The sequence below is a fragment of the Porites lutea genome, chromosome 11 (assembly GCF_958299795.1).
Source record: "Porites lutea chromosome 11, jaPorLute2.1, whole genome shotgun sequence".
In the NCBI taxonomy this organism is placed as follows: domain Eukaryota; kingdom Metazoa; phylum Cnidaria; class Anthozoa; order Scleractinia; family Poritidae; genus Porites; species Porites lutea.
Window position 1 is genome coordinate 28,425,717 of NC_133211.1, and position 18,151 is coordinate 28,443,867.

General features: G+C 39.8%; 2 protein-coding genes across 2 annotated transcripts; one reads left to right on the forward strand and one right to left on the reverse strand.

Annotated features, from left to right (window-relative positions):
- Positions 1–211: 211 nt before the first annotated feature.
- Positions 212–12,645, forward strand: LOC140951605 (serotransferrin-like). The gene is made up of 5 exons (XM_073400892.1): positions 212–373; positions 7,524–7,748; positions 8,962–9,234; positions 10,781–11,002; positions 11,139–12,645. The coding sequence occupies exons 1-5, from the start codon at positions 319–321 to the stop codon at positions 11,552–11,554; spliced, it is 1,191 nt and encodes a 396-aa protein (XP_073256993.1). The 5' UTR covers positions 212–318; the 3' UTR covers positions 11,555–12,645.
- Positions 12,646–12,964: 319 nt separating this feature from the next.
- On the reverse strand, positions 12,965–16,656 carry LOC140951606 (neuropeptide FF receptor 2-like). The gene is made up of 3 exons (XM_073400893.1): positions 16,481–16,656; positions 15,491–15,737; positions 12,965–14,072 (listed from the first exon to the last, which is right to left on the reverse strand). The coding sequence occupies exons 1-3, from the start codon at positions 16,641–16,643 to the stop codon at positions 13,367–13,369; spliced, it is 1,116 nt and encodes a 371-aa protein (XP_073256994.1). The 5' UTR covers positions 16,644–16,656; the 3' UTR covers positions 12,965–13,366.
- Positions 16,657–18,151: the final 1,495 nt, after the last annotated feature.

Below are 18,151 nucleotides of genomic sequence, written 5' to 3' on the forward strand. Positions count from 1 at the left end.
CGGGTGCCCATGTTTACTACATGCCACTCGAAATCCAACTCGTCAAATAAGTTTCCTCGTTTACCTCTGCTTTCGCAGGAATAAAAGTGAATGCCCCGCGCCCGGCTCCCCGTGCGCGGTCATCCCGTCGGGGCGGATGAAAGAATAACCGAAGTTTTCAAATGACTGGTGTACTAGCATGCACTGAGCAGACACTGCGCAATGCCAAAAATGTAAATTGAGAAAAGCTATTGCTGAACCGTGATCAAATTGCATTGAGCGAGCTACACACCCTTACTTTGCTTTATCCATCCCGGCTTCAAACTAAACGCGACCATCATGTATTCTTCTTCAGCATTAACTTTTTTTATCGCTTTCCTGTACCTGGTGACGGGTAAGTTGAACTTGCTTGATTATAAACAATAACTGTTTTAATAGGCTTGAACATGGCGTGAAGTTCCTTGAGAACGCATCCACTTTCTTGTTACTGAAAGGTTAGCTTAGTGTATTTCGATTGCAAATTTTTCCTCTGATACTTAAATTTCCAGTTCACTTCTCCTCTAAAGACACTGCCTTTCCTTTTCTTTATGCAAATGAACGATATTATTCTTTTAGTCCACACGGCAGCATGAAGACCAGCACGGCTATGTACTCGCCGTAAGACGATTCCTAAATTCCATACTTTCCTAAAGTTACAGCTTTTAATTGCAAACATGCTGAACATAAACGTCATAGTTTCCATTGGAAAGTGAAGTCCTTCGATTAAAGCTTATGCAGAAAATGTGTTTAAAGTTATATGTTCAGGGCATTCGCTCGCGATCAGCTAGGCATGAGCTAGAGATAGATTTATGTTTCATATTATAGACACCCTATGTTTCAAACTAAAAAAATTTCACAATCGCCCACGGAACAAATTGATCGGACAGAAGGTAATTATCTTGTATAAAGAGAACAGATCAGGGCGAATATAAAAATCTTGGTCGTTGTTGGTATTCCATCAAGATTTAATACCGTAATCGACAAAGTCAAATTTTGTTATTGCAACGTAGATGTGAGTGGGTGAGCGAGGTCAGTGAGTGTGACAAGTAAATTTGCTATCGTCCTCATTTCTGCTCATTCACTGGTCAGAAAAACCAAGTCGTCCTCAATCTTAGCTTTTTTTAGAACAATTTAATACCAAGGGAGAACAAAATACATTGCCAAACTTTCCAGAAGGCTCTTAGAGTTCCAAAATTTGCTCAAAATATTCTGAGAAACGTATCGCTTCAATTGAAGGGAATTATGTCACCTTCACGTGCTTTTAAACTTTTCGCTCACGAAAACGTGGCTTGAAGTTTTCCACAATCCACTTTATCAACGGTCGAGTGTTCTATAATATACAGTATTTACTTTTCCGTTCCAAAGGGAAAAAAAGTGTTTTACTCCTGAATCAATTCTGACTACGAACCTTGGACCTCGATTAGCCCATTTACGTGTAATAAAAAAACTACGTCCTATTATAAGCCTATCCTTTCCATCCTCTCGGCGGCAAGGCCATTTTGCTTGTGGGAATTTGACCCGTACTGTTGCCTGCCTAGCAGCGGGGCTCCATTCTTTTTAGCCACACATAAATACTTGCAAAATTTTTGCCAGAAATTTCACAAAGAAATCCCAGATTGTTGACTAAGCACCTCATCGAGAGGATTCAAATCTCATTAAGCAGTTGTCATTCAAAAGTCAAAGAAAAAAAAAAGAAGAAGAATTCTCTGCCAAGAATTCTTTTTTTTTTTTAATCAGATGCCCCAAGGATGACCAGCTGATGCCAGAACAAAATTCTAAATTCCCATATAAGGAGTTACTCCTTCTTCGAAAAACAAAACCCTGACCTGAAGAGTTAAGCTGCTTTCTAATAAAACCACTGATAAATATTTCAAAATTTTTAGAATATTTCTTATTCCAAGTGGATTCATTAATAACAGCTTCCTCACAGGTCTTTGTTACATCCTGCATCATTTTACTCGATCATAAAAAAAAATACTTGAAAAAATAGGAAAACGTCCATAACATATTAAGTACGTTTAAAGTAGAAAGGCGTTTGTTTCTTTGCAAATAGTCATTAGGAGATCTGTTTTTATTCATAAATTATCGGCCATTCTTTAATGCAGCAGTTATCATAAATATCAGTTACTATACTGGGGCAAATTACTACTAGTTCAAGTAATAATCGTCATCGATAGTTACTTAAATTGGAAACATCATATCGACTTTGTTTCCTTAAAAATTGGTAAGACTATTGGAATATTAATTAGCAAGATTATGACACTTTGTTCCCTGCCAAACTCTCCTGATGATTCCAACCATATCGTACCCAGTCAACAAACTTCTCATCCGACGTGCCCTTCGATTGATTTATTTTGCTCCCAGTTAAGGGTATGTTATATTCCTTTTTTCATAAAAGCAAAGATTTTACCTGGAAGGACTTGCTCACTATGTCAAATGAATTTCACAGATACAATACTAGGAATGCTACCAAAGATAATTACTGTGGAACGGGGTTAAAAAGGACACTGGGGGAAGTACATGCCATGGTGTCCGTAATCTATTGGTGTCCCGCAGTAAGAAAGCTAAAGAAGCTAAGTTGGAAATTTTCAAACTCTTATTTTCAAGAACTGGAGCAAAAGTATGGAAACAAATTCCATCTGACCGAAAACATACCACTAAATCCGTTTTTTAAAAGAAAAATAGGCAGATTTCTCCTCGATGCTCTTTTGGGTAGGGACGAGTATGTTGTAGTCGATATGCTAATTCAAAGACAACCACTTAAGAAAATAAGTGGGACTCGTTTGACAAATTCAGCTTTTCTAAGTAAATCATTTCGCCGCCATACATATGTGGTATCACTTAGCCTGCATCACTGACGTAATCTTAGCCCGGCTTAACTAGAAGTTTAGTTCAGTCTACATAAAATTATGATTACCTCTAGATTTTCTTATTTTTCTGTTTTTTCCATTTCACCCCCGCCTCGATTAGCTGAAGCTTTTACTACGGGCTGCGTGAAATATTTCAGTTCATTTTTGTTTTCAGTCTACTGTCTACCTTTTACTCCTTGAAGTTTTGACGCAATGTGCACTGAAAAAATTGTTTGTTTTATAGCCTAATACAATATCAGTGACAGAACAGTAAAACAATAATGCAGTTGTGGAGTATTTTGAAGGTTATATTAAGTGGGTCAAGGTCAGTCTGGATTTTGTATCGTATCATTCTACTCCTAATTGAATTTATGCTCAGCTCGCGAATTCATTTAATTCCATTTTTGGAATATTCTTGGCTCGCCCGTATCACAGGTGGTCGTCTTAGTGCTGTTGAAGTTCTTGTTTGGGTTTGTTAATCAGCGTTTTAGTTTTCTCATTGCCTAGTCACGGGCTTCTTGCCGAACGCAGCCGTGTACATTCAGTTATGCTAAAACATTTAAAACCACAACCCGTTTGCATAGTTTTTATTCCCACAGTCAGCTAACTTTGGCTATAAAAACGACTACTAGTTGACTTGTTACTAGAGAGAGTTAGAGTGATAAAAAGGTGAGAGTTCAGAGTAGTAGGAGTAGTAGTCAAAGAAAAAATAGAGGCAGAGATATGAAGTAGACTATCAGTACCCCCTCCCCGGGGGGGGCACTTGGGTATTTTTTGGGTGGGTATGTGCCGCCCGGGACTCCAAATTGGCACCCCGTTCTAAAAAAAAATTCCCCTAAAATTGATACCCCGTTCGAAAAATGGGCCAATTTTTTATACCCCGTTCTAGAATCCGCCCTAAAACTGATACCCCGTTCTAGAAATGGGCCAATTTTTTATACTCCGTTCTAGGGTGCAACAAGAGTATAACAGTTTGCTTCAGTAACGCATTGAGCCGTATTTTTAAAAGCAATCTGTCCTTGAATAATTTCATATGGTTGCTTACAAAATTGGAGCTTTCAAGCGTTCGAAATATTATACCCCGTTCTAGAAAACGCCTCTGAAATGGATACCCCTTTCTAAACCAGGAGCTTTAAAATCACGACCCCGTTGGGCGGCACATACCCGTATAGGTAATGTATGGGAGTACCCCCCCCCCCCCCCCCCCCCGCTGGATCAGTACCTTCTCGTGTAGCGAGCCAGTTGCTCGAACACACCCCCTACAAAACTAAAACGTAAAAATTTAACAAATCCAAACGTTCAGTTTGAAAGTGACAAAAAGCGGCTCCACGGTTAGAAATATCACGTTTGAGTTCGCGTTCCAAAGGTCTCTTTATGTCGGGGTAGGAAACTGTTCCAAAACATGGAATAAAGTAAATTGTTCATAAATCCATTTATCTGTTCAGTTCGGTTGGATTTGATTCAAAAGTGGCCGGTTCGCTTAGCATAGTCTCTCACAGGTCACCATTTCTATAATTTTTTGCCCTCTACCCACTGCGTGGTGTGTTGAAATTTCCTGTTTGAGTAACAATTCTAGCAGTTGTTTTGTTTTGTTTTGATTTTTTCTTTCACTTATTTGGTACTGAGGACATCCAAACAATGAGGGATTGCAATTTAACTACCACCTCATAGGGTTCCCTGGAAAATTTTTCCTTTTTCATGCATTTGCTCATCAAAACAACACGAAGGCAAAAAGCAGCCACCCAGTTCTTAATACGTTCCTTTGCTTCATTGACCTCAGCAGCCATTCAAGGGTTCAGTGATTATTATCAGTATATAGATGATACGTGTAGTTAAGATTAACCACTTAACTCTGATGTCATTAGCTAAGGGTGAAGTAAACATGAGGTGAAAAAGTGGGCCTAACATCGAACCATGTGAGGATCCAACAGACAGAGCTCTCCCTTGGATTTTGAATCGTGCAAAAGAGTACTGCAGCTCTAACGCAGAGGCCATGGTTTCGAATCCGCCGGGTTTAGCTGAGCTCAACAAAGAGGCCTGTTCCCACTGTATGGTTCTTCACGAAGCTCAGTAGATGGAGCGCTGCAGCGCTAACACAGAGGGAATATTTTCGAATCCTGTTAACCTGAGCTTTTCCTTTTTCGGTTTAATTTGCAGTTGCTTAAATTGCTATTACAACTGCGACGATCTATTTATTTATCATTATTTATTTATTTATTTATTTAATTGCTTTCACCATGATTACAATGCTAAAATAAGAACAGGGAAAAAATACATTTGAACAAGTCACAAGAATGAGAGACGAAGGTGCGGGACACACAACAGAACGAGGCTCCAAAATAAGTGTGCCCTTAAGAAGAATACACAAATACTAATTATGTAAACATTAGCTAAACATTAAAACATTATGAGAAGTATAAAATCCCTTTTCCAAAAACGATAAGAACGAATCACTCTCGCAGCCGATAAAAAGTCTCAGTAGCAGCAGTTGCCAGCTAATAGAAGATTACGTGAGCCACTGCATTTGCAGCAGATCGACTTCCAAGTGTTAAAGTTAGTGACGTCATAGTTTATACGATAAGCAGCAGAATAGCGTTGGAGTACGTGAGATTTAAACTGATTAAGAGAAGTAAGAGTACGAGTGGATTCAGGTCAGGTTCTCTGTCATTGCAGAGTTTAGCAATACGGTTAAAGTAACTAAATTGAAAGAGCTTTAATCATCTGTGGGTAAGATGTAATGGCCAGCGTGACACTTGAAATAAAAAATTAAGTCTTTCACTTCATTCCAGTTTGTTAACGGTAGCAGATTGAGGCGAGAAAGGCGCTCATGATAAGAAATATCCTCTTGCCAGTGCGTGTTTAAGATGAATTTTGTTGCCCTGCGTTGAAGACTCTCTATTTTGGTTATAGTACGTATCGTACTGGGAGCCCACACCTCGCTAGCATAGCCAATATATAATCTTACAAACGTGAGATATAGTAATTTCCTATGGTCTGTAGTGAATGACATAACACTATTGCAGCGCAAAAATGCGAGCATCCTATTGGCCCTAGCTAAGCAGCGTTAATATGAGTGTCTCATGTGAGGTCCGGCGAGATAGTCACTCCAAGCCCTTTTACTTGAGTGACGTGTTTAAGTGAGTTGTTATTCAACTTGTAATCGAAGCGAAACCTGGTGGCGCTTACGTGTGACGGTTAGTACCTCACATTTAGAGATGTTAAACTTTAGGTGCCTATCATCGCTCCAGCCATGCAGACCGTCTAGGTCCTTTTGGAGTGACTCACAATCTTGTAGACTTTCAATGACACTGGAACATTTTGAGTCATCAGCGAAGAGCACGATACGATTCTCTATCACCAGCGGGAGATAGATCACATATACTAAAAACAACAGAGGACCAAGGATACTGCCCTGAGGAACTCCTGATGGAACTGGAGAACGACTTGAAGAGAAACTGTGGACCAAGCACCGCTGACCGCGGTGATCATATTTTTATGTAAATTTATATTTTCGCAGTTCACATCATTATCTTTAAGATAATAGTACTGTAGTAATGATAACGACAGGATTAAAGAGCAGGAAACTGACTTAATAGATTATGCCCTTGACAGGAGGCAGCGTGGCCGAGTGGTCATCGCGTCGGACTCGCAATCCGGCGGTCCCGGGTTCGAGTCCCGCTCTGGCCACTTGCTGGATTTGTGCTCGGTCGTCCCGAGTTCAAATTCTCGGCCACGCTTGTAAATCACGAGGAGCCGCAAGCAGTAAAATTTCTGTCCCGTAATTTAGACCCTGTTTACATGGAGTGGGGGACCCCGGTCTAGTGGGGTAAGTTTCTTTTGTTTTGTGTTCCCCAGAGCGTGAAAACAAAAGAAACTTACCCCACTAGACCGGGGTCCCCCACTCCACGTAAACAGGCCCTAAATCAGTTAAATCATCAAAGTTGACAGGTCTTTCTGACAAAAGATAATAAACAAAGCTTTACGCTTCAAAAGAGGTCAAAGAAAATGCGCTTGCATCAGAGGGCAAATCCTGCCGATCAGAAAACAATAACTACAGTCAATCGATATATATGTCATGACCTCTCAGTGTGAAACATGCGGCTAAAACCACATTTGCTCAGTAAAATGCAGAACCTTCCAGAGCATAATCTACCCAGCAGATAAAAACAACTTCATTGGAATAAGCAGCATTTTGGCATGAGGTAAAAGTCGTGTAGGCCTACCACCCCCTTTTATTGCTCTGGTTGCCTTCTGCCAGTTGGGGTTTTTAATCCTGTTATGTTGTATTTGAATTATTTGTTTCTAATATTTGAGTGGAGTGCCTGTAAATTAGCTGGATAAGCTAAGTGCTCTTTCCGCTTTTTTTAACCTATGCTGACTAATACATACATATTCTGCAAACTTATACCTTAGAAACAAGAGTCAAAAACCGCCCTCTCATTGGAAGAAGTGAACAAATTCCTAGTTCAAATCCAAGATCAAATCAGTTGCATTAAATCAGTTGGCAAATTAAATGTAACCCAGTAGAAAATATTACAGATAATTGTTATTCCTATATGGGGAAAGGTGTTCAGCAAGAGGTCTTTCCAGTATGTTTTTTTTCTTTTAATTTGCGAATTCGCCTACGTTTACTTGTTGATATTTTCATCTTTACAGCGGGCCTTGGAGAAGGTTTTGAAATGCGATGGTGCACAATTTCAGCTGAGGAGACATCCAAATGTGATGATTTTAAAGACGCTATAGAGACATTGGCTTCAATAAAGAAAGTATCTGTCGATTTTTCCTGTGTTCAGGAGAGTAAGGCTGTGGACTGTATGGAGAAAATTAAGAGTGGCAAAGCTGATCTGATAACTCTTGATGGCGGAGAAATCTTTACCGCAGGTAATCAAACTTTGTTAGAAAACTTAACCGAAATATTTAGTTATTTGAGAGCCTAGTAACAAGGACTGCCTTCGTTAAATTTTACACCATTTTTATCTCTTTGCTATATAAGTAACAACAAAACTCGAAAGAATTGGCGTTACGGAATTTACAAGTTAACCGAAAATTGCAAAATTTGCAATTTCAAACATCTTTGGTGAGGTTTTCGACAAATTTTTCAAACGTTTTATCCTTTTATCATATAAATTAGTGATTTTCGTCAAAGCTTTGTTCCAATTCGACATATTTTCCTTTTGTTGTTTATAAACACATCTTCAAAGCGGCGCTGCGGATTTTCCAATTTGAACGGTCGTACACTGACGAACGCGGAATATGAACATAAGTAACATAACAACAAACGGTCAAGTGGATAAAGCTCTTTTTTTGGTTTTTAAGGCAAGTGCTCAACATAGCGCGCTACATATACTGTATCAGTATCTAAATGATTCTTTCGTACATGTGCCATATCCCGGATATTATCCTTACTTAAAGGTCTGCAGAACGGTAATAATATAAATTTTCATGTTTTGATGGCGAATCAGGGAATGTATTCGGAAGGCAAATATTGAGAATATAGAAGAAATCAGGGACACCCAATGACTGTTTTCTGTGAAATATCTGTTCGGAGAAGCAAACGTTGCCTAGAATTTTCTGTAGGTTGAGGAAGGCTAAAACTTTCATGATGACCGTTCCATTCATGTACAATTTTCGAAGCTTATCGTATATAAAGAATTCCCTAGGAGATGGCAAAATGATGAGTATGTGTGCGAAGTCTACGATTTTCTGAAGTTTAATTTTTTCCATTTCACTCCCCAGGTTAAACCATTTTTGGGAAACCTAAAATGTTGCGAAACCGGAAATGCAAGGCAGAGAGGAATAGAAAAATTCTCACTTTCGTGACTTTAAAATAAGGAAAATAATTCTGAAGCTCTTCTTGTTTCGTAAAGACTCAAGTTGCGTTGCCTTAGGATGACAGAACAGATAAGTAATTTTTAGCGTCACTTACAATACATTTCTAGTAATCTCAGTATAAGTACTTAGGAGGAAACCGTCGTCGGGTGCCCCTAGCTGAGAAATGAACACGTTTGCTCTCATGTTCTTCGTTTACTGCACTCTAATTGCTTGCCGCTACTTGGGAAATTTTTCCTCCTCTCACGCGACTTTATCTTTTAAGGAAAGATGTATGAAATGGTTCCCATTGTTGGTGAAGATTATGAAATTGGGACCCCCACCACAAGTTATTTTGCAGTGGCGGTTGCAAGGAAGAACTCGAGCCTTACGTTTAAAACTCTAAAAGGAAAAAAGTCTTGCCACACTGGAGCAGGAAAAACATCCGGTTGGAACGTACCTGTTGGTCTTCTTCTCTCAAAGAATATCATGCAGACAGACAAAAGTTGCAATGCTTATACAGCAGCTGGGAAGTTTTTCAGTGAAAGCTGCGTACCAAGTAAGAACATTTCCTCTACGTATTCTCTCCGAGTCTGAATTTTTTTAAAGGGTATCTCATAGACTGGTACGCACTGTCTATTAAAGCTGTGTCTCGGGACAGGGCCCACTCTAGGAAGCAAGAGTGCAAGCAGACTTCAATTTCCTAATGCGTACTCGTGGATTCACTTGGAAAAAGTATTTTGTATTTTCATACGTAAGACAGCATTTACTCAGCAAAGAGAAAGCAACTGCCTTCCACGCACGCGTGCCGAGGGAAGGAACACGTAACGTGATGAAGCCGTAAAAACGTCTGCGTGGGAGGCTAGCTATTGAGTAGCCGCGTATCCAGCTCCTTAATTCAGGACCTATCTTCGGATTGGCTGGGTATTCTAAAGTTACTTCAAATGTTACGATTGCCAAGTCACTTACGTCGGTGATACCGGTAGAAACGGCTTAACACTGGACGGTCTTCACACAAACTAGCGACAAGAAATGATGATGCCGACAATCACATTGCTAAACACTAATTACAGACAAACCATCATAGCAACTGGGACTCTACTGAATACATTACTTGTTCAACAAGCTACTATAAACCCAACGAAGCACTTTAGAAAGCTAGTTTACTTAGCTCTCTCTTAAAGCAAAGGTCGCTGAACCAAACAAGCAGTTACCGGCCTTGCCTTATATTCTGGCAATAACGACTGTGAGAACCCACAATTCAGACTTACAATAACAGGACTGTTTCAACTGTGACAAAAGTCGGATCGAAAACGGGCCAGTTACTTTTAGAGTTTCTATAGCCCATAAGGTGGAGACGTGTGGCCGAGCGGTTAAAACCTCGAACTCCGGATCTGGAGGTCGGGAGTTCAAGCCTCGTCCGTCACGTTGTTTTCTTAGACAAGGAACTTTACTCCACTTTGTCTCTCTTCACCCAGGTGTACAACTGGGTACCGGCGACATACTGCTGGGGGGTAACCCTGCGATGGACTAGAATCTCGTCCGGGGGGTAGGGCGCTGCTTCATACTAAGGAAACTAGGATAAGCTAGGCCGTTTTAGCCTGTTCACAGGCCCTCGATTTTCTTTTCAAAGTCCGTCAAGCGCGCGTGATAAAAAATAATAACCGCGGGGGATTTATTGACCGCCAGCGCAAGGGAGTAGAGGTAGGGGTAGGCTTGCTCGCCGATGTTTTCGAAAATGACGAAAAGAAAAATAAAACAATGTCTGTGTACAGGCTACTGCCATTTGGGCCTTTGTGTCGTGTGTGCCTTTACCCTTTTTTTATAGCCAATAACATCTAGACCATCATATTTGTCATGATAGACAACCAATAACATCGTGACCTAATGACTGCCGCTCTGGTTGTCAGTCACTGTCAACAACAGTCCTATTCAGGATACCGTTCAGGCTGGATGGTAAGAATCCACCTAATACCTCTATATTACTGAGACCTGAGTTCCATCAATCAAAAGTCAGGAAGTGAAATGCTTTGAAAATTGGTTAGGTAGGGATAGCACTTTTCCATTTTTTAGTCTGTAACATTTTTCTTTTATCTTGGTTACAGATGTCAAAGCTTCGACTTACAATCCGAATAATACTAATCCTGACAACTTGTGCGCTTTGTGCACAGACGAATGCAGCACAAATGGAAACTATTCTGGCTACTCTGGCGCTTTCAAGTGTTTGAAGGACGGAGTGGGAGACGTAGCGTTTGTTAAACACACCACAGTGCCATCAGCTGAGGCTAGCTCATATGTATATCTGTGTAAAGATGGAACTACCAATGGTAGGTATTGCAGTTTTATGTAGCACGGCGTGCTACGCAGTTTAACAAGTCTCCTTCAATACTTTCTTGTAGAACAAGAGACCCAGGCCGCTGTTGTCGACGTAATATATCAAAAAGTGGTGATTTTCTTTTCCAGATACGTATGAAAACTGTTACCTCGCAAAAGTTCCATCTCATGCCGTGATGGTGAAAAAAGGAAACGCTAACAATGCCAACTACAAACGACTATTGCTATATGCTTCTAACGTTGCCGGAATCACTCAAAACAATCCGACACAGTTCCAGCTGTTTAATTCGTCCAAGTATAAGGGTAAAGATCTCTTGTTTAAAGACTCAACGAAGCAGCTCGTTGACGTTGAGGACAAGAACACCTACGAAAAATGGCTTGGTACCGACTATCTGGAAGACCTGAAGGCCTTAACAGCTTGTCCAACTACACCCCGGCCATCTATGCCCCGGCCTACTGCAGGAGGAAAGAATAACATGTTAGAATTACTGTCTGCCATGATCTCCTTCATAGCACTGTTTTTCACAGGAGCTTTGTTTAAATGAAAGCTCTGCAGTAAGCAGCGAACGTCCTTTGTTTCTGCTTCTGCTATCTTTTAAATTGTTTGGTAGTACAACCACAAGGGTTTTTCCTTTGGAAAAAAGCGACTTGTTAGAGTCACCGTAGTTGAACCACGCCCTCCGCTCTCGGGCATTGATTTTTTCCCGCCAAGGGATGGACTATTTACCCTTAAACTCAGAAAACAATGAATACCGACTGAAATATTTTAGGGATCTTGATTGACAGTATTGAGGCCAGTCACAAGAAAGGTAAAGGACTCACGAACAGACTTCTAGATCACCCGCTAATTAATTCCAATGTTTAGTTTTCTTACACCTGATTGGCCTTTTTCTTGCAATACAATAGCATTTCCTACATTTTCCTTTGTTCACGGTACTCCAAGTTTCACAGCACTTTTGATAATCAGATGTGTAAGGACAATTATATCCACGGGTTTTAAAAGCGAAAAAAAATCGTACATAGTGCAACAGCCTGCGTGCTGACGTCTGCTGTTTCCTTTATGATTAGGCAAGAGAGGATAAAGGATTAGGCTAATGTTGAAATGTCACGAAAAAATATCATGCAAAGCAGAAGCCTGAAGAAAGTCAATGTACACGAAATTAGCTCGAAAGATTGAAAGTGCTTGAAATATTGATGCGCTTTTTCCGCTCAAACATAATTAGTCCATCCCTTAGTTGAACTTTCAAGTTTCCTTCTTGCTGTTTTCTACTGACTTTTTTTCGTTAGTCCTAGGTATGCCGTCAAATATTTTTCAACGGCAGTTCTTGCCAGTTTCATTAGCTAGGAAGAAACAATTGTGTCAGTGAAGTCAGTGTGTTATAAAAAAGTTGCTTTGTTCTTTGGTTGATTTTCAGAGAAAGAATAGACTATGAGAGGTTTAACCCTTAGACTTGATAAGTGTTTGGTCCACTTTTCAAGGAGAAAGTCATTTTCTTTTATGTATTAGACAGAGAATAGACAACGTTAAACTGGATTGTTTCCTTGTTAACCAGCAAATTAGAAGGATTAGTTTACTAAGAAGAAAATAGTTTTTAATGTCATTTTTGAGAACGAATAAACAAAGTTATACTCAATATTATATTGCTTCTGTTTTTCCTAACATTTTTTCATTCAAAAGGTGTTGGATTTGATTTGATTTTCTGTTAGTTGTAAATCATGTTTTAATTTCTGTTCACGTCCCTGGCAACGCGAATTTGTATAAGTTAGCAATCAGCTCTTGCTCTCTGAGATCTGAGTGAATGAAAAGAACTGGTCGCACTTTATTCAAGTTAACACAGGCTCAGGCCCTTAAGACTATAAACCTTTTCCAGGCCTCTTCCACGCGTTCACACAGTGGAGCGCGGCGTCAGGTGAGAGAGCGGGAAAAAAGGAGTAGAGAGGCTCCCTCCTGGGGCAGCCCATCTCTTTGCGCCATCCCGGCCCACAATCTGAAGGCCTGGAACAGCTAGTAGACCACAGAAGCCAACCGAAAACAACGAAACCAAACTCAGTCTAGAGGATGATATTGTAACCTACCTTAACTTGAAGAAAATAAAAAAACGAATAGCTTTAATTTTGCGGCGGGGGGAGGTGGGGGGAGTAAATATACTGCAAACATTTTACCGAAGGCGTTGACTTATTCGCTCCAGTGATCTGTCATAACAAGAGAAAACATTATCTTCATCAGTGCGTTACACAAGACAGTTTAATTCTTTCGGGCTTCCTTTAGGTTCAAACGAAAGATCAGATATCAGGTCGGATACCCAGTTTTGAGTAGTGAGTATGAAGACTTGTCCTTCCTCTCATCATCATAGAACCTACTTTCGCAAAACAGTAGAACTTAGCAGGATAATGGAAGACTGGGTGTTTCCAAGTTGGCTGTCATCCTCACACTGGCATTTGAACACATCCAAAAATGCTCTACGGAATTTCTCGCTAAAAAAGCTGTAGATAAAAGGGTTACAAGCCATGGAACAAACAGCCAACACGGATGAAATTTTGATTGCTGTAGCAAGTGCCTCTGGATGGGAAATATCGATGAACCGAATAACAAGAATTATAATTTGAAATGGCAGCATACAGACTAAAAACACAATAATCACCGTTAGAAGCATGTAGATTGTCTTGCGCTTTTTCTTCGTTCCATGAATGGTCAGTTTATATGGTGAGGCTTGTTCTTTTTCGCCTGTAACTGATTGGCTTTGATGGTTTGTCAGTACGCGTTCTGGCTGCCACAGATTGTACATGATAATAGCATAACTTATGCTGATCACCAATATTGGTATGACGAATAATACGACAAAAGCAGTGACTGTATAAACTCGATTTCCCGTAACATCTCCGTGATCTTTCCAATCTTCAGCGCAGCGTTTGTTAGGTGCTCTGCCTGTGGTAGATACGACCCACGCCTGTGGAGCTGCAATACCACAGGACCCCAACCAAATGGCCAGAATTACGATCGTTACTCTTTTGTAGGAATGTCGGGAGGCGCGGACGGTAAAGGGATTAACTATGGCTTGATATCTGCGGACAAAACAATTAAAATATTATGGGATTCCGTCGCTGATTAAACCGTCAGAGGCCAGATATGAAACTTATCTTGATTTGATAAAGAACGTTAAGACAAGAGTGGCAGTAACCAAAATGCGGATTTCTTACCACTTGCTACCTATTGAATCTGGGCGCTACAAGAAGATACCCAGAGTTCAGAGGCTTTGCCCCCTTTGTAATAGATCCGAAATTGGTGATGAATTCTACTATTTGTTGAAATGTACTCACTTACCACTTTTTCATATAAGGGGTACCTTCTTGGAGAGCCTATACTCGATAAGCAGTAATTTTACGAATATGTTTTAGAAGGTACTATTTTTATATATCATGTCTATGTGAGAGAAAAACATCATAAATCTTAGTGCCTCTTATATTGAAAATATTCTAAATTGTTATAAATATGAACTCTAATTTAACCTTCTTATTTGTTTTTATATTGACTGTTTTGGTACTGAAATCTTCATGTCGATGATTAAGTCAATAAAGTAGTTGTTCAAGTTGTTGATTAAATGGTTTATTATGAAAGACGGGGCATTTAATCCTCTTTGGATGAAATGGAGTCGTTCGATTGATTGGGATGCTAAGATAGAGTTGCCTAAATACAAAGTGTGGGTCTTTCGATCTCTGTAAAGCTGATCCAGTAATTATATTATGGCCCCTAACCTACTTCTGCCTCTGAGCTTACTTTTATTGCTCGTGGTGTTTGGCTCCAAAATCACGGGCCGGGCAAATACTCCATTTTATATTTTTGTACATATTTTTTCAACGCCTTGCGGTTGGGATTTGTCTGGTGTTCGGCTCTATTTTTATATCAAATGTTTTATTAGATATAGAATCTTTCCACCCACTGTTCATGTCAGGAAACCAGTTGACTGAAGCTTCACCTCAAGCTAAGTCATTTCGTCAATATTCATCTTGTGATGGAAAACTGCCCGACCTGGGATCTCAGTTACTGTGACCACGAACATTTGAAGCCCTAAGGGCCTGTTCAGTTTTTATTTTAAATCTCGCTGAGCGTCCTTTCTATCAGGTTGCAAGAGTCCTTGGCAGAGTTGGTGTCTGAAAAATTTTCCCCTTTTTTTCAGACTGTCTTTAAGCCAAGGAAATGAACCTGATGAATGAGAGGCATTATTAAATAACAGACTAATTATGGCGAAGGGGAGAAGGGTGAAGTTAAACAGGACAAGTAAAGGAATGAAAACCAAAGAAAGCCTTTTTCGAATGAATTCGCAATTTTGCCAGTTGTGATAGGAAAGTGAGAGGCGAAACTTATGAGTGAGGACTTGCTGATCAGTCCTCTAGCTCCTAGCTTTATGGTGCTCGGCACGTGTCTCGTCACTGCTCCCCAGACCTGAAAATGTTGAAAAGTAACCCCAAAATGATGTACAAACCTTTCTAGGGCTAACGCGACCATGCTATAAATAGATACAGATACAGAGATCGTAGAAATCACGTTTGTGGCGGGACACATGAAATCACCAAGAGGCCAGCGGTTAGGGGAGATTTCTGTGGCCAATAATGATGGTACCGCAAACAAGGTGGAAAACATATCTGATGCAGCCATGTTGAGAAGGAAAAGATTGGTAACAGTGCGCATGTCCCTTTTCTTACTGATGACAATGCAAACAAGTGCATTACCTAAAAGGATCAATAACAATCATGTCAGTGTGCTATAGCTGAATGATCTGCCTTACATCTTCAGTCATTTTAGATGAAAATTAAAATTTTTAGTATTATTTTAATTATTATTTTATACGCGATTGAAAACTTAGCAATTCAGTTTGTTTTTTACCTGCGTCAGGTATTACATTTATGTCCTTAGTTATGTCTAAAAACTTGTGTGACTTGTTTTGCGATGCTTTTCTCGAGAATGAAAAAAAACCTCGTTTAGTGTATGCTATTTTCTTTATCTTCCTTGTTAGAGAAATACAAACATCGTGATTTTTTGGGGGGTTCTTAATTATCTACCCACGAAATGTTAATATACCTGCAACTTTAGTTTAAATAGTGTATTGTTCTTTTCAATGAGTCAACGTAAATATAAACTTCTGCACAAATCATGTTACGAAAAGATTGTGTCATCTTTGAGTATTGGGAAATGAACTGGTACTCAAGTTACCATGATTTAAATTACGTGAAATAATTACAGTCATGCTCTTAACAGAAAAGTATAAAATAAAATGATGGAGCCTTCTTTCAGTTTCTACTGTCGTCGGTATTACGATTTTGTCATTACCGAAAATTGGAAGGATTTTGATTGGATCATTCATTCTACGCATTCCTAAGTCTCTAAATAAAGAGGACTACGAAAAAAAAATTTTTTTTCATTATGTCTATTACCTATCGAAGACCTTTGAAAATAACTTTCTCAGTTTTCTTACCTCCAACTGACACAATGAACAACACACCATAAACAATGGAGAAGGCTACAACTTTGTCCATGGAAGACAAAAAGATCTCATCGTCATTGATGTTGGCTTCAGAATCCTTCTGGTTCTCGTCGCCGGTGTTGTTGAAATAGTTTGAACCATTTCTAACCTTCATTCCTTTTGTATCAGTTTTCCGACTTCAGGGATCAGCCTTCAGTTCAGTTTCAGTGATTTAGAGCGAAAAATATTGTCTGTCTGCTATATTCAGTGTCAACTTTACCTGTCAGGGAAACCAAACTATTCGAAAACGATTTTCATGTAAATATTATTAGAGCGGTAGTCCTCGCTTACTAACTATTTTATGACACATAATGCGGGATGAAAAAACGACGGTCTGCTCTTACTTTCTCCAAAACATCAGAGTTACACCAGAGCTGAAAGGTTTTACCTTCTGCGTCCACAGCATTAGCGATAAAGTGCAATCAGTTTTCACACCAAAACACCTTTTCTCTCTTATTGTTTAGTCGCCAAATAGATCTATTGTAATAATTTTCTCTTTTTTACATTAGTTCTATTGTTTTGAGTGTCAAACCAGATTGCATGTCTCTTTCTGTTTGGACAAGGAGGTTTTACAGTGACTTATCAAGACCAAAACTAAACATTCTTTCACCGCAAATACGCGATCGACCAACCATAAGGTCTTAGTTGTCTAAAGAAAAACAACACGACAACAGAAAAGAAAAAAGTAAATTGATGTTCAAGTGAATTGATACCTTAGTTTAATAATTCTTGCGGTTTTTCTTTCTTGTTATACAAATTGCGCCCTCCGTTGCGGATGTACCAGATTACCGTTTACTTTGTTTTAATCCGCCACTCGTAAATATGGTAGGTTTTTAAAGGTTCTTATGCTCTCGATTAGTCAGTCCAGGCTAAATAAAGTGCTCAATCGGTTTTCTTTTAGGGGTTAACAACAAAAATCCGGGGCAGGGGCTTATATCTAACATTAAAAAGGTGTTAAAAGCTACATTGGAGACGGAAAGTTACTTAGTGATTACTTTCTTGACTTGCTCTCAATCTTCAAGCGGCTCCGCCGCCAAAAAAAACTACAGCAACTCGTCTGCTAATCCCGCCAGTTAGGCAGCTACATTGGCTACGTCGCGAACTCCTGGCACAACTGAGATTTTTCTGAGTACCCGTCCCCCCACGGGAGTTTCGGCAGCAGAGGTGAAAGCAGAGGTGCTGCGAAGACGTGCAAAGAATGGGGAGAAGAGGCTTCGGCGCTCCCTTCTCGCCTCGTCGTAAGAGACCTCTGCTAGCAGGGAACAATTCCATCTACGGGCACCTAAAACAGAAGAACCCAGACGTAATCATATATGGGCTATACAGGTATGTGCCGCTGTGAAGGGTATGGTTCTCGAGCAGTTTTAATACTCTGGGATAGGGTATATAAAAGTCTAGAATAGGGTATCATTTTCCAGGAAACTGATCCAGTGGTTGAGGATTTTAGTCTAGACTAGGGAATTATCACTCCTAAATGCAAAAAAATCAAATCAGTTTTGTTTTGGCCGGACGGTGCTAGTGACCTCAGTAGTTTCTGGAAGATTAGTCTAGTGTCTGAGGGTAGCAAAATTCACTTGGACCAGCTCTGAGCTCTGGTATAGGTTAGGGGTTCCAGGGCCCCAA